Consider the following 19,685-nt stretch of genomic DNA (forward strand, 5'->3'; position numbering starts at 1 on the left):
ATGAACGGATGGAGCGCCCGAGCACGGGCAGCTGCCCTCTAGTCTTTCCCAACAGGAGCACTGAAGGAAGGGGAGCACTAAATGAAGGGGGAGCAAAGATCTCCTTTTACTCGAGACGATTACATTCTATATCTTCACTAGAAGCAAACATATACTCTCACTAGAAGTGCAACCATCCAAATCTCCCGTCCCTTCGCCCTTGCATCGTTCCGGCGTCATTGTGCCTTCAATGTGTCAAATATTTTGTTGAAGTTGTTTGTCCATGACGTATATACGTATTGTGTTGTACAATCTCGTATTACAAGCAGTCTACAATTTTTAAAAATCATGGGAAACGAGTTTCATGTAGCTGTTCTTGTCGTATTTTTCTTAACTTTACACGTTGGCACAAAGGCTAGATATTGTAAAGATGTAAACTACGTAACAATTAAGGATGCGAGACGAAGCACGGCCTACATTCTGCCACATAATTCTTCTTCGAACAAGCTCTGCGATAGAAAGGCGATTATAGACGACGTTTGGTACCGGTTTTCAAGTGAAGCTGGAGGAGATATAGCAACGAGACGGCCAAACCGCGGAGGATGTGGTACACGAGCACCTATATGGATGAACGGCACTCATCCTACGGTGGAAGAAGGAATTGTGAAAAGAAAAGCTTGTCTCGACGCACCACTGGTCATACCTTATGGCTGCGGTTATTCTTACGATATAAACGTGAGAAATTGTAGTGGCTACTATATTTACCAACTAAAGACGCCATCTCAATGCGACTCAGTTTACTGCGCAGGTATACGCTTCTATCGCTTCCTACAAGCTTTTATTAACATACAGCTCAAAAGTGATTACTATAAATGATCGAAACACGGTCCCAGTAGTTTGCGGGCGGCTGGGCTTTGTCTTCTTGCACATGATGCTTTGCCACTCTGTTAGACTAGGAAGGTACTTTATTGCAATTGCATTTATTGATAACCGTATTTCAAAACAGCATTTATCACAAGTGCATGCAATATCGTAATTTTGAAAATGAAGGATCGACATTGTGCAAAGACGTCAAATAATCTGCCATAAATCACTATATATGTAAATAATTGAAGACGCGTGAAGAGCATCATGAATATTATCCAGAGTTTCTTTTACATATGCTGTAAACCTCGTGTTTGTAGATCGATTTGTTTATACAATGCCATTCCAACTAACAACTGCTATCACTGGCTAGTACTTCAGCTAGCACTGCCTGGGCCAAAAACTACAAGCCTTCGAATTAAATGTGAAACTTATATTAATATGCATGATTAATTCAGCAAAGCTTATAGTCTCAAAGAACTGGTTTCACTAATACAAATAGTAACTACGATGAAGCTCTATAGCAAACATTATTTCAAATAGATTAATCGTGTTAAATTTAATCTGTATGATATTTGCGGAAACAATAACAAGATCGAATCGTGCGAACTAATATAATATATAAAGGGTAAACAATGATGTGGGAGTCAGACACATGAATGAAATGTAAAATTTGATCCGGTCTTGGTGTCCTGTTTCCAGGCAACAGAAAGGCTGACAAAAACAGGATCTTTGTGTCATCGAATTATTCATGACTTGCATGTATGATATGAACACAGTTAATAGAATATGCATGGTTTGGAGACCACATAAAACTAGAATACTAACTATGTTGAGGTAGATTGAGGCAAAAATTGTTCCTTTCTCATCATACGATGTCTATTGTATTTTGCACAAATAAACCAATAGCAATCTTTCATATTTTTCAAGTCAATGTTGAGGAGCTTAGCTAGACGAATGCCATTGGCAACTAAAATACAATATAGACACGTGACGAGAAAATAACTATTTTTGAATAAACCTATATATAGACAATAGCATAGTAATGAGTTGTATTTTACTTTGAAAATTTGTCAGGTGTTTGTCCATATAGCTATATGGATGCATGGAGACGATACCCTCCAGAAATGGCAAACAGGCCTGTAACGATTTTTTCATGCATTTTCATCGTCTGAACACAAGCCAAAACTAAAAAGTGAAACTGCATGACGAACCGTCAATTAAATCTTACGTACCTAAATTTAATACAAATATCCACTTTTTCAGTTTTCGCTGCAGATATATACAGTTGACTGAAAACAAGAAAGCGTGCATCCTTCTTGGTGCTAAGTTTACAAACTATTCACATGAGCGCGAGCATTTGAAATATATATCCAACGTTACTCTAGCATCATCCCGTAATGCAACGAATCTAACTTTAAATTAAACAACAGAAAAGTATTTCGGTAGAATGCTCACTGGAACAGTTAAAAGTAAGGCCGTAAGCTTCCTATTTTTAAGACAATGAATAAACAGCATAGTAAGATAAAAAGAAAAAAATAGATTATAAGACCATAAGGGTAACTGCCCAGGTTGCTTAGGTACTTCCAAAGCAGCGTCGCTCTGCAAGCAATCTTCAGTAAAACTTTTTGCATGTTTGATGCATGCTAATCTTTAAGCTCGCTTTCCACTAGGCGAATTCATTCGCGCGATGCGAAGCGATATCTGTAATCGGGTGATGTGATTGGTTTGCGAGAAAAATCGTCGTGAAAAAGTAGAATCGCGCTGCCTACTTTTGATCAGTGTTCGCGCGGATAAATTCGGCTAGTGGAAAACGGGCTTTAATCATCCAAGATTTTATAAGACTGAATTCCCGCTTGCTGTATAGCTTGGGTATACTGTTAACTGAGAAATCAATATTGACGGTATTTTTCTATTTACTGTAGGTTCAAAGCTACCTAACTGTTCGAATGCTGATCCTGAAGACTATTGCCTTGGTATGACTTTTAAACTAGACGAAATACTGATTGGAAACTTTGTTATTATAGCTTGTTTGAAAAGAAATTCCGAAGAATAAAGGCAACTTGAAATTAACGATCAATCTTGAATTTAATTCAAGATGGTTATTTTGTTTCTTTTTATAGCTTGTTTATTTTGGTCTAATAGCCACAGTTAATGAATACAATCAAGTCCGCGTTTTATATTTAATATAGTAATACATTTAATAATGAAACGCTTTGCAGTTACAAAATGACTTCTTTTATTTGTTTTAAGCAAATCGACCGCCGTATATTACAATGCCCGACCGATTATACGCCGTCGAGAATAGCACATTTCAACTAGTCATAAATGGAACCGACCCAGAACGTTATCCTTTGACATACGAAGTTCCCTCAAGCGTGAACATCAGCATTGTTTCATACGACAAAGCGCAGAAAAAAGTTCAGATTTTTGCGAGCAAATCTGGGAGCATATCGCTGAAAGTTATTGACTACGAAGACCTTGCAGCCAATCATACATTAAGTATCCAAGTCGTATCTTGCCCTTGCCAAAATGGAGGTAATGTAACGTTATTTTCAAAAAAGCTGGTTATTAGATATTAAATAAGTTCAAACAGGATAAGTTTATATGATATGTTTTCTTTAGTATCCAGCAAACGCAGGACATGAAATTTTTGAAACGCTTTAAAGCCCGATGCGTGTAGATCCACTGTAGCCACTCACATTTAATATAATCGATTCAAAATGTGAAATGACTGAAATCTAGTCCAAACTGAGCATGCTCTTGCGCATGCGACGTTTTCGTAATTTCAAATTGTATGAAATAACGCTTCGTATTTTATACGTATTTTTTGTTTAACTTAAAGGTACATGCCGCAGCAACAAGAATGTATCTGCGAATCTTGAGGAGGTGTCCAATTTCACATGTACTTGTCTTAAATCATTTTCTGGGAGGTTGTGTGAAAATATCGACCAATGTAGGAATTTGCCATGTTTTCCGCGTGTGAATTGTAGTGTAACAGGTGATAAATACTACATCTGTGGAAAATGTCATCCCAGTATGGAAGGCGATGGCCGGAATTGTAAGCTTATTCTGCCTAATGGTGAGTGATCATAATTGTTAGACTATAAGGAAATTGATAAGGAATAAACTTTAATTATATTTTTATGGACCTTTGCATTAATAAATGTCGTGAGCTCAGATTTGCCAAGGCATATTGCTTTTAAGTTGGTAAATTCTGTTTCCATGCAGCTAAAGGTATCCATCTTTAATTTTACATCACTATGGTATAATTTTTCAAAATCGCCGCTTCGATTAATCTTCGTACAATAGTAGACCAATAGTTACATAGAAGCTTAATTTGGGGAGGAATTGAATGCTATGATATGAATATATGAATACAACCCCAATTTAGCAGTCTACCCAAGTCCCAAACAAAGATAGCAACACTGACCCCAGTGTGCGTGGACTTATTGAATTCTAGAAAATATCATTATGATTTCTATATTTTTCAAAAAGATATTTATAGAAATGAACTTATATAGTTTTCAGCTTTCAATAATTAAATCAAACATTTTCTTTGACAACCCAACTGTGCATGGTTAATGTATACGTAATTTCAAGAATTTTATTTGTCGAATGTTACAGGTGCGGTTGCAGTTGTACTAACCATGACTATCATCTCTGGATTGTCATGGAATGATGACCTTCTAAATAAAACATCCTTCATCTATAAGGAGACTACTGCTGAGATTGAAATTCAGGTACAATTTTACCATTAATTTCTCGTCAGCGAACTAGAAATACTGAAGTAAATGTGCATCTTTTATACCTATAGATCATAAAGGCCTACAGCGATACAAAACAGTTCTTGAATGTGATTGTTAACAGTTATCGGTAAAAATTTAATTGTATAAATTCACTTGTTAAATGTGTATTGTACATGTAAGCTCTAACACCATTAACACGCACATGCAGCACAGTTGAAACCGGTCAGGCGAAAGCAATTAGCCTTTCTCACGATGATGAATATGCCGCCATTTTGGGGGTACTTTTTTTCAAAACCATGAGCGTGAGACCTCATAACGGCCACAGTCTTTAATTTTAGGCTGGACTTATTCTTCAAATGGTCTGTTTATTTAAAAAAAACGCTTTTCATGTTAAATCATAATTTTTAAACCTATTTCAGAAAATCGAATGTACCCCAAAACGTCATCCTGAGAAAGGCTAAGTAACAATTTTGTCTACAGCAACACAGAACACAGATCACAAACCCAAAATAATAGTCGTATGACAGCCAATCACAAAGCTATAATAAACGCGTCAAACATTAAACTGGAAACGTGTAACATGCACCGCAACGCGTAAAGTGTAACGATGATTGAAACTAGACTAAAGGATATAAACCTATATTAATAGAAGATACTTAAGTTAACTTCTCGACACATTACACTAACTAACAAATGCACCAACAGAGTACAAACGACTTGTCACTTTTAGATTTTCCCCGTACATGCATAAGTTTTAAGCCTGATTCTCATATGTCACCATCGGTCGGCGATGGCTATTGTCGGTGATCACTGGAGAATAAAGTGCTTTGTTACTTTGTATAAATTATCTTCCTCAATGACCACAAACAATACATCGCCGACCGTCGGTGACATATGAAAATCAGGCTTAAGGATAGTCAATTATACGTTTTTTTATCAGCACGGTTGTCATATGCGGCAGTCCCAAAAAACAGTGGAACTACCATGAATAACTGCGTATTTCCTGAAATTACCATTAACTTTTCCTTTGCCTGTCATTTTCTTATCATGTTTTATCAATAAAAGCGTTCTGAGAAATATCGATCATTTGCTCAAATTTATCCGTTCACTTACAAAGTTCATTAAATTAAAAAACTCATTGAAAATCTCCTTACTTCTTGTACCGCGTATTTCACGAACCAAACATTTTTTTTATTTCATTGCGTATTGAACAATTCATATCGGGCATTTCATTTACAAATCAAATTTAAATTTGTTGCTTGTACATCCTGATTGGTCAATGAACAGGAGATTCCAAAAATATTTTACGAACTCTGAAAATCAACAGGAAAAGTACGAGCAAATGTGAATGCCTCAAAATTTTTCTGAACGCATCTATTGCCGTGACTGTAACCGTCTAATGTTCACATGCACTTATCTCTATCAACATAAATTACAGGAAGGGAAGCGTGTTGGTGGTGGAATTTCAAATTGTTTTAAAGAAAATGATAAATGATGCGAAATATGACCCAGTGAAGTTATTAAGAAGTCTTGCTAAGCAAAACAAGTTTGGAAGGTTCACCGTTGAGCCCCACAGTGTCAGGAAAAAAGGTTAGTAAATATTTTTCTGCAGTGTCCGGGAGAGAGTGGGAAGGTGCTAATATTGATATAACAATAAATTTGATACCAACCATTGTTCTTTAAATCCAAACGAATAAATGGTGTTACAAGCGAATCCGGTTTAGTGTAAAAATGGTGTATAATTCATACAAATAATCGTATAGCCTATAAAATGGTATTAAATAACGCTTTGTATTTGAATTTTTGTTAGGTACATGTCGCAACAACAACCACAAGAATATATCCACGAACCCTGAGGAGGTGTCCAATTTCACATGTACATGTGTTAAGTCATATTCTGGGAGGTTGTGTGAAAATATCGACCATTGTAGGAATTTGCCATGTTTTCCGCGTGTGAATTGTAGTGTAACAGGTGATAAATATTACACCTGTGGAAAATGCCCTCTCAGTATGGAAGGCGATGGCCGGAATTGTAAGCTTATTCTTCGTGATGGTGAGTGGACGTATTGTTTGAAGTGATTGTTGATAGAGAGTAAATTTAATTACATTTTTATGCAGCAACTTGTAAATGCCATGAACTCCAATTCGTTCTTAAAACATTTTGACTATCAGTTGGTCAATTCTGTTTCTATGAATAAGGTAATTAACACGAAAGATATTTCTAAATGCGATTGTTTCAATGACTATGGTGTGTAAACATGGATATATGAATACATAAGTAAGTTTAATGGTTGTAAATCTTTTATTGGAAAATCTCCCTTTTAAGCAACATTTTGGAAAAACATTTGCGTTTCCATTTTGCACAAACATCTGCATACATAATATATACAAACATCTGCATACATAATATCTACAAACATCTGCATACATAATATCTACAAACATCTGCATACATAATATTTATAATGCAAACAACTTTATGCTAAAATAGATACCCGTGCCCAATTTTATTAGTGTTCAGGGTACCAAAATAAAGGCGGGTACGGATGAAATGCGCACGGGTACCCATTTTAGCTCTGCCGTGCGAATAAATTTAGCGTAGTGTTGTAAGCAGGGCTTTAAGGTTATATTCGATGACGTTTTACTGTACAGGCGAAATGTCCCGGGAACGAAGCTGCACGAACATGCTTGTCCTTGGTATTACTGCAGTGATATTTAATTGCTGCATGTAGTAATTCTGATTGCTGAAAGTGCATGGACCCATCTGCAGATTAAAATAGCTGAAAATTAATTTAATTTCTATATTAATTCTTAAAAAAGATATCAGTAAAATTTGCACTTTTTTATTCAAGCATTTTCGTTTACATTGTAAGTTTAAGGGAAATCAACTTCAAGAATTTTATTTGTCGAATGTTACAGGTGCGGTTGCAGTTGTACTAACTATGACTATCATCTCTGGATTGCCATGGAATGATGACCTTCTAAATAAAACATCATTCGTCTATAAGGAGACAACTGCTGAGATTGAAATTCAGGTACCATTTACCATTAGTTTCTCCTCAGCAAACTAGAAATTCTGAATTAAATGTGCATTTTTTATACCTAGATCATAAAGGCTTACAGCGATACGAAAGATTTCTTGAATGTGATGGTTAACAGTTATCGGTACGTAGATGATATTGTTGCTGCACATGCAATAAAGATTTAATTGCATAAATTCACTTGTTATATGTCTATTGTACATGTAAGCTCAAAAACAATTAACATGCATGCACAGCGAAACAATCGATGTATGAGAACAAGAACTTGCAGGAGGTTATAGGTAAATAGTTCAATTACATGCCAAAAATTGCCGTCGGCAACGAAGTACACACATGCAGCTCACAAAATCGAACAAGTCGTATAACAACCAATTATAATATAAAATATAACACGTGATGATATAACAAGAAACCTATACTCAGCGTGCAAGGTTCGCTCGTTTGAAAAACGCGTAAGCGGGAAGAATCCCTATCGTGTAACATGGTCCGACTAAGTGAAAAGAAATAAGCGTAAACCTAAAGTAGCTATTTAACCTTCACTATATGAATATATTTATCTTGCTCTATACAGTACTGCGGTTGCGGTTCGGCCGCGGTTAGGTTGCCGTCGACCGATAGAAACCGGCCGAAGCCGACCGCAAAGGAAAAATTGCGGTTGCCGTTCGTTTCCGAACGGATGTTATGAACAGCTGAGAAGGACAACACAATAATCATATCGAAAATATCTTAAGAAATGTCTGTCAGACCGTTTTTGGCCGAGGTTAAACCTACGTCCCACCGTGGTTCGACCTCGATTAGACCGAGGTTTGACCTAGGTTAACCGAGGTTTTTGTTAGGTTATTTCTGGGCAGTATACTGTAATTGTCCTTTCTTAATGAATGACAAACTATGCTACTCAGTTCTGGGGTTAAAGCGTGGCTTTACCATGCAGCCGTGCGACTATATATACCACATTCATTTCTTACATTTTTGATATATGAATAAAGATAAAAACATAAGTTCAAAATGTTAGGGATGGTCCACCAGATATAAGTTTCCTGTGAAATGCACAGTTGTCATTATGCATGAAAAAACAAAGCAAATTGTCCAAAAAACGGAACAATTATTATAATTTATACAATAGTGATGAATAATTATTGGTCTTCATTTTCATGTGAAGTATTTTTTCTCAAAAAGAGCTCCTTTTATTCGCCAACGATCATGCTTATATAAAACTATCTGTAAAATAAACTACAGGAGAGGAAGCGTGGTGGTAGAATTTCAAATTGTTTCAAAGAAAGCGATGAAGGAGCCACTAAAGCCATTAAGAAGTTGCGTTAACCAAAACAAGTTTGGAAGATTCACCGTCGACCCGCAAAGTGTCAGTGAAAAAAGTTAGTAAATATTTGCTTTGTTTGTCCTAATAGACTTTACAAAGACCCTGCCATCCAATTTCTTGTGTGTAATTCTCTTCTGAATGCATGATAACTGCAAAATGGATATATATCAACGGCATGCGCACAATTTTATACATTGTTTCTTGCAAAAGAATTTTTACCGAAACTTAGCTAATGGAAATATTTCTGCTTAAATTCATTTTCACTTTTACAGCAACCAAATCGGCCGATGACACATATTTTGGACTTAAAAAAGCTGTCTTTATCGCCATAATGTGTATAGTGTCTCTTCTCGTGATCATATCCATTGCTATTTGTGGAATTTGCATCGGAAAGAAACACATCAGCGTAGTCTTGATAAATATCAGTGATGGTCAAGAACGTGAAATCTGTCCTGATGGCACTAAAGAGTCCGGCCTACAAATGAAAACTCGCCTCTCTCGTAACCAAGTCCTGCCCACCTGAGAAGGATTGAGAGCATGGGTGGTTAATAAAAAGGCCTTTGCAAAAACGTAAGCTCATTTAGAGCGCCTTCGCGGGAAAATGAGCCAGTTGACTGAGGCGCCTGCATTCCAAATTTATCATTGCGGTTACGAAATACGTTGTTCCGAGGCTAGGGTTGTTGAAATATATGCATGTATAGAATTCTTATAAATGTTACATCTTTTGGAATATCTAGCCGCTATATCTACAGGGTGAGCAAAAAAAAAACTGACACAAAAAAAAAACTGAAATTCAAATTAGCTGCAATGTGTCTGTAATGTGACAGAAGTTGCCTAAAATATTTCATTGGTATACGAGGTATATCATATTAATTAACCTAAAACATAAAGTTTGTTCCCTTTGGAAGTTAAAATGCATTCTAAGCTCTGTAAATACAAAAGAACAGTTCGTTTGTGTTGATTGTACTGGGGAATTGTTATATTCCAGCCATAAGTTCGCAGCTAATTTGAATTTCAAAGGTGTCAGTTTTTTTTACTCACCCTGTATATGTAGACCCTTAAATTTTCATCGCCTCCTTAAGACCCATTTACACTACGCGATTTGTCGTATACGATTCGTACCCTGGCGTATGTGAACGTATAAACACACGTACAAACGTGACACTTTAAATTCCACCCGGAACAATATGAAATGAAGATTGTGGTATAGGCCCTCTTTTACATCCGTTAGAATGATAATTGCATACAACTTATCGTGTAGTCTAAATAGGCCTTTAGGGTACCGTAATACACTATGACGACGTGTAATAAACCCATTTGTGGTTAGAACCTTCTGTTTAATTATATAAGCACAAAGAAAGTCCAAGGGGACCGGAAGCAGATTTAGGCTGCGGAATATTTCACAGGGAACGAAGTTTCAATAATATTATCGGTTAGGGAGTCCTTTATTGTAAATAAATTATATTTATAAAATAATGAACTATTTTTATTTTTTTAACATCAATAACAGAATAAATGTCATGGAGCGAGTTATCCTGGCTAGGAGAGGGGAAAACTACATAATAATGAAAGACTAATCAAGTTAAGCCTTTGATGTGCTTTTTATATCGCCTAGCTCGCTCTATTTAAACAGGCCCTTAGGGATATTTTTATGACTGCATGACGAAACTTTTTACCGAGAGCTTCAGAATGGCTTTGTCCAAACCTAAACCTCCTTTTCCCCCCCCGGCTTTGGTTTCTTTGTTCATTGCTCGGATCGGTGCTCTTTGTTGTTTGTAACATTAAAATTAGCATTGCTTGCATGAAAGATTATCAGATGCCAAATTAAAAATATGACAGTGGTAATAGTTCTTTGTCTTTGAGACGAGTCAGCAAGGTTAGCGTCCTGCATGTATTCCTGCCGTGTTTATGGCTGGGGTGATGAATTAATTTACAAAACATTTCGGAACTACAGCTATCTGATGTGATGTTCAATTGAGCAAATTATTTGATGAGAAGCGAAAAATATTCGGTCACAGAACACTCGAAATCCAGGGGAAGTGTGTGGTTGGAATGAAACGACCGACCAAAATGTTCAACTATAATTTCTCTCGCATGCAGTAAACTGTGTTTCATTATTTGAAAGCTTTCATTACGTCGGACATTCCCTCGACCATTTCTTCAAATTCTTCCATGATGACCACTGACAAATCTCATGTCAAAATATCAATGATTTATTATGAATATTATTGTTCACTATCATAAATGCATTCATTTACTCAGTATAACATATCAATGCCTCAAAAACGAGTGTTAGCTCTATATGACATATTTTGTAATGCAATAACATTTCCAAGACGAATTGCACTGATATTACTGACATGATCGACGCCGTATTTCCAAACCACTTTAAGGTGGCTTCTCAAGGGCTTAAACCAAGAGCAATCATCGACTGACTGTAGTTGCTTCAACATCTGACTGTAGTTGCTTCAACAAGTGTCGTTTTAGCCCATGATTATGAACGTGAAGAAGTCGTCAAAGTCCAATAAGTTAAGAAGAGTGTCGTGTGCAATATGTCAGTTGGCTTAATTTCATTTTGATTGCAGTCAATATTGGATGGAGAAGATGTGTATGTAAAAACTGGCAGACAATACCGTAACGGAATATGCCGAATATAATGCTACAAATAGGCGATGCTACTTAATTTATCTAGGGAGAGGAGTGATTGCATACACACATCTTTCGTCATCAAATAACGGTAGTGCAATTGTAACACGGATGACTAGGCACTTCTTTGCGTTGACCTTTCGTGCTTCAAGACTAGAATGATCTGTTGATTCTTTCCTCTGTGATTATTGGGTCCTGCCTTTCCTCCAAATATACTGGACTAATTCAAAACCGCGTACCATACAATTCCCATCCGTATGTCCAGAATTTTTTGGCAAACCAATATTTTTTACAGACGACCACTCTGGGTTTCTTAATATATCACAATAATCGGAATACGCCTGTCAATGACGAATACGCCTTCAAATATACCTTCTAGCTTATGTGCATTCCTTGAGCTTTTTATGTCATCTTGCATGTATTGTAGAGTTACCGAAATATAAGTACTATTTTAACTATATAGTTGGCTTCATTTTGAGCTAAATTTACCTAGAGTAAATACTTCGCCTTATCATGAATTTTATTTCAAACCGAGAGCCTATATATATACCCCTGCTCTTCACCTATATAATATATCAAAATTGTTTAAGTATAAGATTCATCCAATTTGTACTTTGACAATCATAATGATTATGAATTGCATACTTGTTACACTACCTAGAATCTCTTCCGTAAAGGCTTCTTTTCTACTCATCGCAAAATCAACTCGCAAAAATAATAAATGATAAGTAATGGTAAAATAATTCAGATTTAATCATTACAAGCCAATAGGTACATGGGCATGGTGTTATCTCATACAATTCTTTCCTCTTGTGCATGCGAATATTAGTGACGAAAGTATGCAGATAGCTATATACTTCCTGATCGACATCGGGTATATTATAACCTCATAAAATTACATCGACTAACACACGAGTTTGATGGGTGACACTGGACTTCAAATTATTCATAAAGATCTTGTCTAGTTTTTGCGAAAATTCTAGAGTGAAAAAGATTCATATCAATTGGCATGCATATTCTCTATGACTCTGCCGTGAATCACGCATACTTTTACCACTTCCAGTATGGCAAAGTAGCGACGAAGTAAAATATAACCGCTTGTAACATTGTTGCCCTGACTAACAAACATTATTACCATAGCATAGCTAGCATAACATATTATGCATAGCAGTGTAAACACAACAACATAAGAAGCGGAGATGAAATTGGATGTATGATCAGATAAAGGCTATATATATACGAACCAGCCGTCTGTAATTGGGTAAATTTTATGGCTGGAATGAGTAATCTTGGTCATTTAAAACAAGATACCAAGACCAAATACAAGATCTGGATAATTTTTTCCCCTTTCTATTTTGGACTCAAGATTTGCATTTCACTGAAGGCTGTGAAGCATGTGAGGGCAGCCGTGCAGAACTGAGGCGTTCTCACTGTTTGTACCCCACGCGAACAATATCTGATCTAATGCACAGGAATTCCGATTTTCGAAGAATAAACGTTTCAGCTTTCATTCTAGAGGTCAATTTGGAAAAATACATGTCGTGATAGTTCCTAACTTCTATTCAAAAGAATAACTTGTAGCTTTTTGCGACAAACATTGCATGTGTAATATTATGCGTAATTATGCTTTTCAATGAGGCGTAACAATCTGGAATGATTTTATTGAAGGATTAAACAGTTAACACTTAACAGCTACGCTCACTTGCTGCTAACTCTCCTTCAGAAGTAGACGTGGTGGAAGGGTCAAATTGTGGATTCAGAATGGCTAATATTCGTCTCGTGAAAGCGTTCGCACTTCTCGCATTTGCTTGTTTGTATGCTTGCGATATGGTAAGTTTAATTTCCAGTTCGTAAACATTCAATAACTTGAAACAACTGTGCGCGTAAACTGATACAGGTGATTGAACAGCTACGTTGGACGGTACCCGCAACCACTGATTTTAAGACAGTGCCCTTTCAGCTACTTTTACTGATTCGATGCGCCAACTTGCGTTAAGTCTGCGTAAAAATTTAGCAATGTTTAAGATTTACTTGGTCAATATTAAGCGCACTACAGATATATATATATATATAGTTTTTTAACAGTACTGCATGTGTTCAATGCATGTCGGTGTGTCAGATAACTCAGATCAACGTATTGTTATGAAATATAGATTATTGTAGCGGACGTTTGTCCGAGTAACAACAATATACTGATAATGCGAATAACTAGATTGAAAGACTTCATATGTTGCGCTCGGGAGGTAAAATTGGTATACCTTAGCGTGGTGGTGTGAACTAGCAATCTTTGTCAGTACTCAAGTGTTCTGAAACGCGTATCGGAGTCCTATAGTTCAAAAGCGATGTGCATAAATAAGTTGTTCAACCGCGCGTGAAATGGACGGGTTATTTTCAAGTTCCGCAGTATCATGGGCTACTTCTAAATGATGATATTAAATGTTAAATCATATAACGGCGTTTTAACGAGTAACTATGCAAAATATAGAGCAAATACCAGACATTGCATTGCTGAGTTGTTTTCGTCTGATTGTAGCAAATAGCCATTATCATGCATGCCTGCGTTGTCTTTGTGTTCAACTTAGGGGGGGGGGATGTATTGAAATCATAAACTTTTCCCCCAATTTTATGTCTAAACATTGCCATACATATAGCCAAGCGTATATAGATAGTAGATACTAAAGAAAAGTATATTATACTCATAGCTGGAAGACAAGATGCATTGTAAATTACCTTGTTGCAAACCACTTCATTTCTTATAAGTGGATTAATTTTGTAAACGAGAGAATAGAAAAAAAACACACATGAATCATTTATAGCAATGCATACATGCAGGCTCTACTGAAAGTTGATTTACCGTTGCATAACTCATAGCATTATATTACATCGGTTATTTTAATGTAACAATAAGTTATAATTGTTGTAATAGAGTTTTCGGTAATTACATCACAACATTATCATTTTAAATTTAGAACCGCGGTCTGTCTTCTTAGCCTCGTTCTCGTGTTATATTATTTCCACATTTATTGGTCAAAACAAAAAATCTTTTTCATGCATGTGTTGCAGAATGATATTTTGCATCTTTGCATGGGGCTCGTGAGAGTAAGGCTTGAAATCCATTTCATTTAAGATGGTTCTAAATTTACAACGTTGTGATGTTAAAATGTTGTGACATAATTACCGAAAAGGTCTATTAAGATTGATTTGTCGGTTTCAGGGTGCAGAAGCTTTTGGTAACTCAACATCAAATATAACAAATGAAACTAAACCTGAACATAAGTATGACAAGTGCTACGAGGATCGACTTACCAAATACCCATGTTCAAGTACTGTAAGTATTTATAAAACCTGTCTATAGTTAGTATAGTATGCTGCAAACCTGGTCGTTGTATGATTTTTGATGGTTTTTTTCCAGATTATTGGGAACTTCCTCCTGATTGTTTTCTATGGGGCATTGTTGATGGTTGCTGCAAAACTGATTTCAGGTTTACTATTAGCTACGTTGTTTATAAAAAACTTGCCCTGAAAAGTGAAAACCTTTTTTAATATTATCTATCCTTTTTACCCCTCGTCGCAGTCTCCACAATTACAATGTGTTACACTGACTGCGTCTTACATCCGATAGGCTGGCATGAACTGCAAACTAACCTACATGCAAATTTCTAAATATTAGAGGGTGCTGAGTTGTTGCTGGATCTTGGGCTACCTGCAGGGCTGATTGGTAGGTGTAAATTTTTTCCATACAATCCTATAGAATTATACTGTATCGAATCTGTACAACATAGTAGTTATATATACTTGCGGTAAAAAATGTTACACGTGCTCATCTCTATTTCGTTGGCTGTTATGCATATCTTATGGTTTATATATTTTGTTAAGAAGTTATTATGACTTATGCCACTAGGTGGTATTGTTTTGCCTTTGCTTGGAGCTGTACCAGATTCTGCTATTATCATCGTTTCCGGCTTGAAACCAGACGCACAGAACCAATTATCTGTTGGTATGGGGTGAGTATTCAGTGCGCAGTTATTTCTGAGAATTTTTTATACTGTTACGAATGTTAATTTTCAGCTAAAATATCTCCAAATTTGGATTTCGCACTATTCAAACGAAACACGTTACAACTTAAAACCAGGCAACCAGGCGATTTGGCAAGTTCGCACAATGAAGTTAAAATTAGGTCTATATGGTCGAACATGTTACAGTAGAATTTCAAACTTTACAAAAAAATAAACCTTTATATATAAACCTTTCCAAACTGAACTAAAAAACGATTGAGATCGTTCGATATTAACTCTCAGGCCTGTTTCAGACGTAGAAATTTTCATGTGCCGCCGAATCGAATGCAAATAAACTTAAACAAAGACTTTAGCTCATTAGCCTCATTTGCATTGGGTTCTGCACATGAAAAGTTCAACGTTTGAAACGGGCCTTAGTGAATATCGTATATGCTTATTGCGTCTTGCCGTCTCTGTGGTCTAGTCGTCAAACAGCCAGCAATATTATACTATGTACGCTAATGAAACTTAATTGCTAAAAAAATCTGAATATGTCTTTCTTAAATAACAAACTTCTCCAAAGGAGAAGTGTTAACAAGCGCGCGTTTCATACATCATAGTTATACCACGTGTTATGGTGCAGGGGCTTGGTGCGTCAGATTGGGAAAGTGTCTCGAGATGTGATTTCGACCAATAATTCTTGTTTGCATGCCTAATGACTGATTATGATGTCATATGTTTTAAGTTTATGTTATCATAAATTTACTTCTGCTTTTCAAGAGAACAAACTGCGTTGATTTACTTTTTCCTTGTTTATTTTGTAACTGCTTATCATCTCTTTCGTATATATTATCGGGAGGGTATTAAAATACAGCAAATATGAAAAAAATATTTGTTCACATGTTTTGAAAAATCAACCACGATGGCGGTAATTGCAAACCACCTACATATATTATCTAATTTTTGTCTAACGAACTCACAGAATAAATTAATGCACCAACATTAATACGAATTTACCTCCCCCTGAATATAAACAATTATATAGGCTCCCATGAATTTGAGGTTACTACAGTAACACTTGTTGTTCTATGCTATTCAGAACACTGGCTGGATCTACTATTATGTTGTTGACAATTGCGTGGGGAGGCAGTTTGTTCCTCGGAAGATGTGACTTGGATTCTAAAGGCGAAGCAATTGAAGAGACTGGGGAAGGAGTTCATTGTACGAAACAGGTAGGTAGAATATTGCGCAAATATTTTTTGAATCTTTGGGAAAATGTGGTGTCATATTTTCGAAATAATTTCTATTTGGGACAGAAGTTTTGTCTTTAATTAGTTTCGTCTTAACATGATTGGCTTATTGCACGATTGTATATATGCACAGAGAAATACTGGTTATAGCGAAACTGACAATGCATTAGGGGACGTGGACATGAAAGCTCGTCCTCAAAACAAGCCAGGATTGTAATCTATACATCTTAACGTTTTACGTTTGTTCTCTAGGGAGTAACTCTTCTTCCTTCTGTACCGAAATCGGCAATCATCATGCTTATTACCTCGCTTCTTTACCTGTAAGTGTCAAACACGGTACAGACTGTTACAGTTCCATAAGAAAGTTGCCGGGTCATTTTTCATATTTAAAAAACGAAAACTATAATTTTAGATGTTATTCATTTGTTGAGCAGCTTTGATGAATAATTAATTGTGCATGAACACTAGTTATATTAGCAAATATAAAATCTGTGGTTCTCGCCACATAGAAATTTGAAACAATGTGTTAGCTGCAGGGTAGAGCCATGCATGTGCCGTGGCGGCTTTAGAGTAAGTCACTGAGAATATATTACTAGTGTACTACTTTAACGACTCAATCTGCTATTCACCTGCAGCATTGTTCAAAGTGCTGACTGGCACTGGGGTCCCAAGAAGTATCCTCCTCGTGATAAACATCAACCGAAGTATGTGAGAGATGCTGCGTTGGCCACCTTAATCTTCTGTATCATTTGTTTCTTTGCCTATCTTATATTCCTGGTGAGTTTTATTCATTCATCTAACGACATTCATTCCAGAGTCAACCCCGCGTTTTTCAAACATTGGGGAGTTTTAGATCATACTACATGCATGGAAGAATCTACTGATTAAAGGACTATTTTGTAAAAATAATGTTTAAACTAATGTTTTGATTAATTAACAAATTATACGAACTGAAACCCACTTAAAAATATTTCACGCAACTCCCTCGATATTAATAGGCCAGATGATATGTTTCATCAAAAAAGACAGGAATTCCCTGTTGTTTAAGGAATGTGCAACCGTTATACTGACTTGCCTTTATTTGTTTATTCTAGCTGCATGATTTTCTAGCATACAATCATTCTAGAACCCATACTCCTGCTTGCATGTATTTTAAAAGCTCACTCATACTCATCGAGTGTAAGATCTTAAACTCCGCGCAGAGATTCCGGAATTGGACTCCAAATTGAGCTTGATTTTGGATGTTTTACCTTTCATTTGATTCTATAATAAATCTTTCTATTGATTAAAAAACGTCACACGTAATAACTGTGAGTGAGCTTTTTTAATGCAGGCGATAGGATTTTACAATAATGAAAAAGCTGAAGGGAAAAATCTAATTAAGAAGAAAGCAATAATTTTGAAATTCTGTGTTTAGGTGTACGACAGCAAAACTGCAGAATTGAGAGCTTTGAAACACAGGCAGGAGGAGTAAGTGTTATCGGGCAATCCTCCAATGAAAATGCAATATCATTCTATTGGTATTTTAATTTCATTTCATATTCATTCCTCCTCTTGGGCTTATCTTCATCACTCCAAATGTTGCGGACACAAGGACAAACAAAGTTATTGCATGCTCAAATGTTTTTAACCCTGTTCTCTTTTGTTATCCAGGATTCGTCGTCGCGTCGTTCATCGTTTCTATGGCATTGCTAATCGCAACATTTTCGGAGGAGCTCGCGGGGACGATACTGATGGTGAACCAGAAGATCCAGAGGCTCAGAAGCAAGCTTCAAGTAAGTATCATATCTTAAGGCCTTGTTACACGGTGCAATTTTTCTTGCAACTTGCAATGCAATTCTACTTCTAAGAGATGTAAATTAGTGAAGAGTCTTGCAGAAGAGAAGTGCATGAAGTGTAACAAACACAAAAGTTTCGTTGTTCCCAAATATGCATCTCTAAAAAGTAGAATTGCATTCCAAGTTTTAAGAAAATTTGCACCGTGAATCAGGGCCTTTAACTACCGGGTAAAACACTCAGTGAATATATTTCATCCATTTGCGTGCGAATTACGATTTCTTGAGCACACGATAGTGCTCTAAATCCACTTGACTACTAACTCATTTGCCCCTGCCTCCAAAATGTCATCAATCGAACTCTTGTTCAACTGTCGGTGTATAAATTTTATGCTTTGGCGCTCCCAGGGCTGAAACAGTATGGAAGTTTAAATATCCATCCAAATGCCATTTCTATGCATATGGATATAGAATGGAAACAATATAGGTATATAGCTATATAGCATATTTGCATAGTATGAATTTTGTATGGATATACCTGCATGTCCTAAGTTTGAAGAACTCTGGGGTGCCGAAGCTAAGGTAATTTCCAATTTGATTTAGTTGGCTTACAGAAGAAATATTTCGCCACCTGGCAGGTTGCAAAGGATATCCCAGATAAACCACCGTCAGAAAAAGACCCTATCATAAACAAGGAGGCTGAGAGCGAACTCGAGGAGGTAAGGGAAAATTATTTCACGTTATCATTTTAAATGCCACTGTTGACCTTGACTTGCAAAAACAGTGTGTTCGGAGGAAATTAACCCTGAAACCCAGAAAGAATAACGTGCCTTGGCTATACTACAGTATTTTTCGTCTTTAGGACATTGTAAATATATTTCTTCTCGCTTTAAAGAAGGAACTTTTTAATTTTTTTAAACCTAACTAATTGGTTCTTTATACTCTTTCCTTGACAATCTTAATGAGAAAGTTTTGCCTGATGTTGTTCTGTACAAGCATTAACGGAAAGAAAAGTTTACGTGTCTTAAAAAGGAATTGTGAGTAATCTGACTTTTACACTTTTTGTGT

The 19,685-nt window shown here is 36.3% G+C and overlaps 2 protein-coding genes across 2 annotated transcripts; both read left to right on the forward strand.

Moving 5' to 3' along the window:
* Positions 1-304: 304 nt before the first annotated feature.
* On the forward strand, positions 305-9,770 carry LOC114535201. Its single transcript, XM_028556580.1, has 12 exons — positions 305-787; positions 2,769-2,819; positions 3,097-3,381; positions 3,689-3,925; positions 4,471-4,586; positions 4,661-4,719; positions 6,031-6,182; positions 6,403-6,645; positions 7,512-7,627; positions 7,699-7,757; positions 8,870-9,006; positions 9,224-9,770. Exons 1-12 carry the CDS (start codon positions 328-330, stop codon positions 9,472-9,474), a joined length of 2,166 nt encoding a protein of 721 aa, XP_028412381.1. The 5' UTR covers positions 305-327; the 3' UTR covers positions 9,475-9,770.
* Positions 9,771-13,101: 3,331 nt separating this feature from the next.
* LOC114535184 (sodium/calcium exchanger NCL-like) lies at positions 13,102-19,384 on the forward strand. The gene is made up of 11 exons (XM_028556562.1): positions 13,102-13,427; positions 14,812-14,925; positions 15,010-15,079; positions 15,268-15,315; positions 15,499-15,601; positions 16,692-16,824; positions 17,095-17,162; positions 17,478-17,619; positions 18,260-18,312; positions 18,496-18,617; positions 19,221-19,384. The coding sequence occupies exons 1-11, from the start codon at positions 13,359-13,361 to the stop codon at positions 19,367-19,369; spliced, it is 1,071 nt and encodes a 356-aa protein (XP_028412363.1). The 5' UTR covers positions 13,102-13,358; the 3' UTR covers positions 19,370-19,384.
* The last annotated feature ends 301 nt before the right edge of the window (positions 19,385-19,685 follow it).

This window comes from Dendronephthya gigantea, unplaced genomic scaffold, assembly GCF_004324835.1.
Source record: "Dendronephthya gigantea isolate DGI-Jeju-01 unplaced genomic scaffold, DenGig_1.0 000112F, whole genome shotgun sequence".
Lineage (NCBI taxonomy): Eukaryota > Metazoa > Cnidaria > Anthozoa > Malacalcyonacea > Nephtheidae > Dendronephthya > Dendronephthya gigantea.

Coding starts and splice junctions, on each gene's coding strand:
- LOC114535201 (XM_028556580.1), top strand. CDS start 328: ATGGGAAACGAGTTTCATGTAGCTGTTCTTGTCGTATTTTTCTTAACT. Junction 6,646..7,511: donor TAAGCTTATTCTTCGTGATG/GTGAGTGGACGT, acceptor CGAATGTTACAG/GTGCGGTTGCAGTTGTACTA. Junction 7,758..8,869: donor GTGATGGTTAACAGTTATCG/GTACGTAGATGA, acceptor AATAAACTACAG/GAGAGGAAGCGTGGTGGTAG.
- LOC114535184 (XM_028556562.1), top strand. CDS start 13,359: ATGGCTAATATTCGTCTCGTGAAAGCGTTCGCACTTCTCGCATTTGCT. Junction 17,163..17,477: donor ATTACCTCGCTTCTTTACCT/GTAAGTGTCAAA, acceptor ATTCACCTGCAG/CATTGTTCAAAGTGCTGACT. Junction 18,618..19,220: donor GGCTCAGAAGCAAGCTTCAA/GTAAGTATCATA, acceptor AATTTGATTTAG/TTGGCTTACAGAAGAAATAT.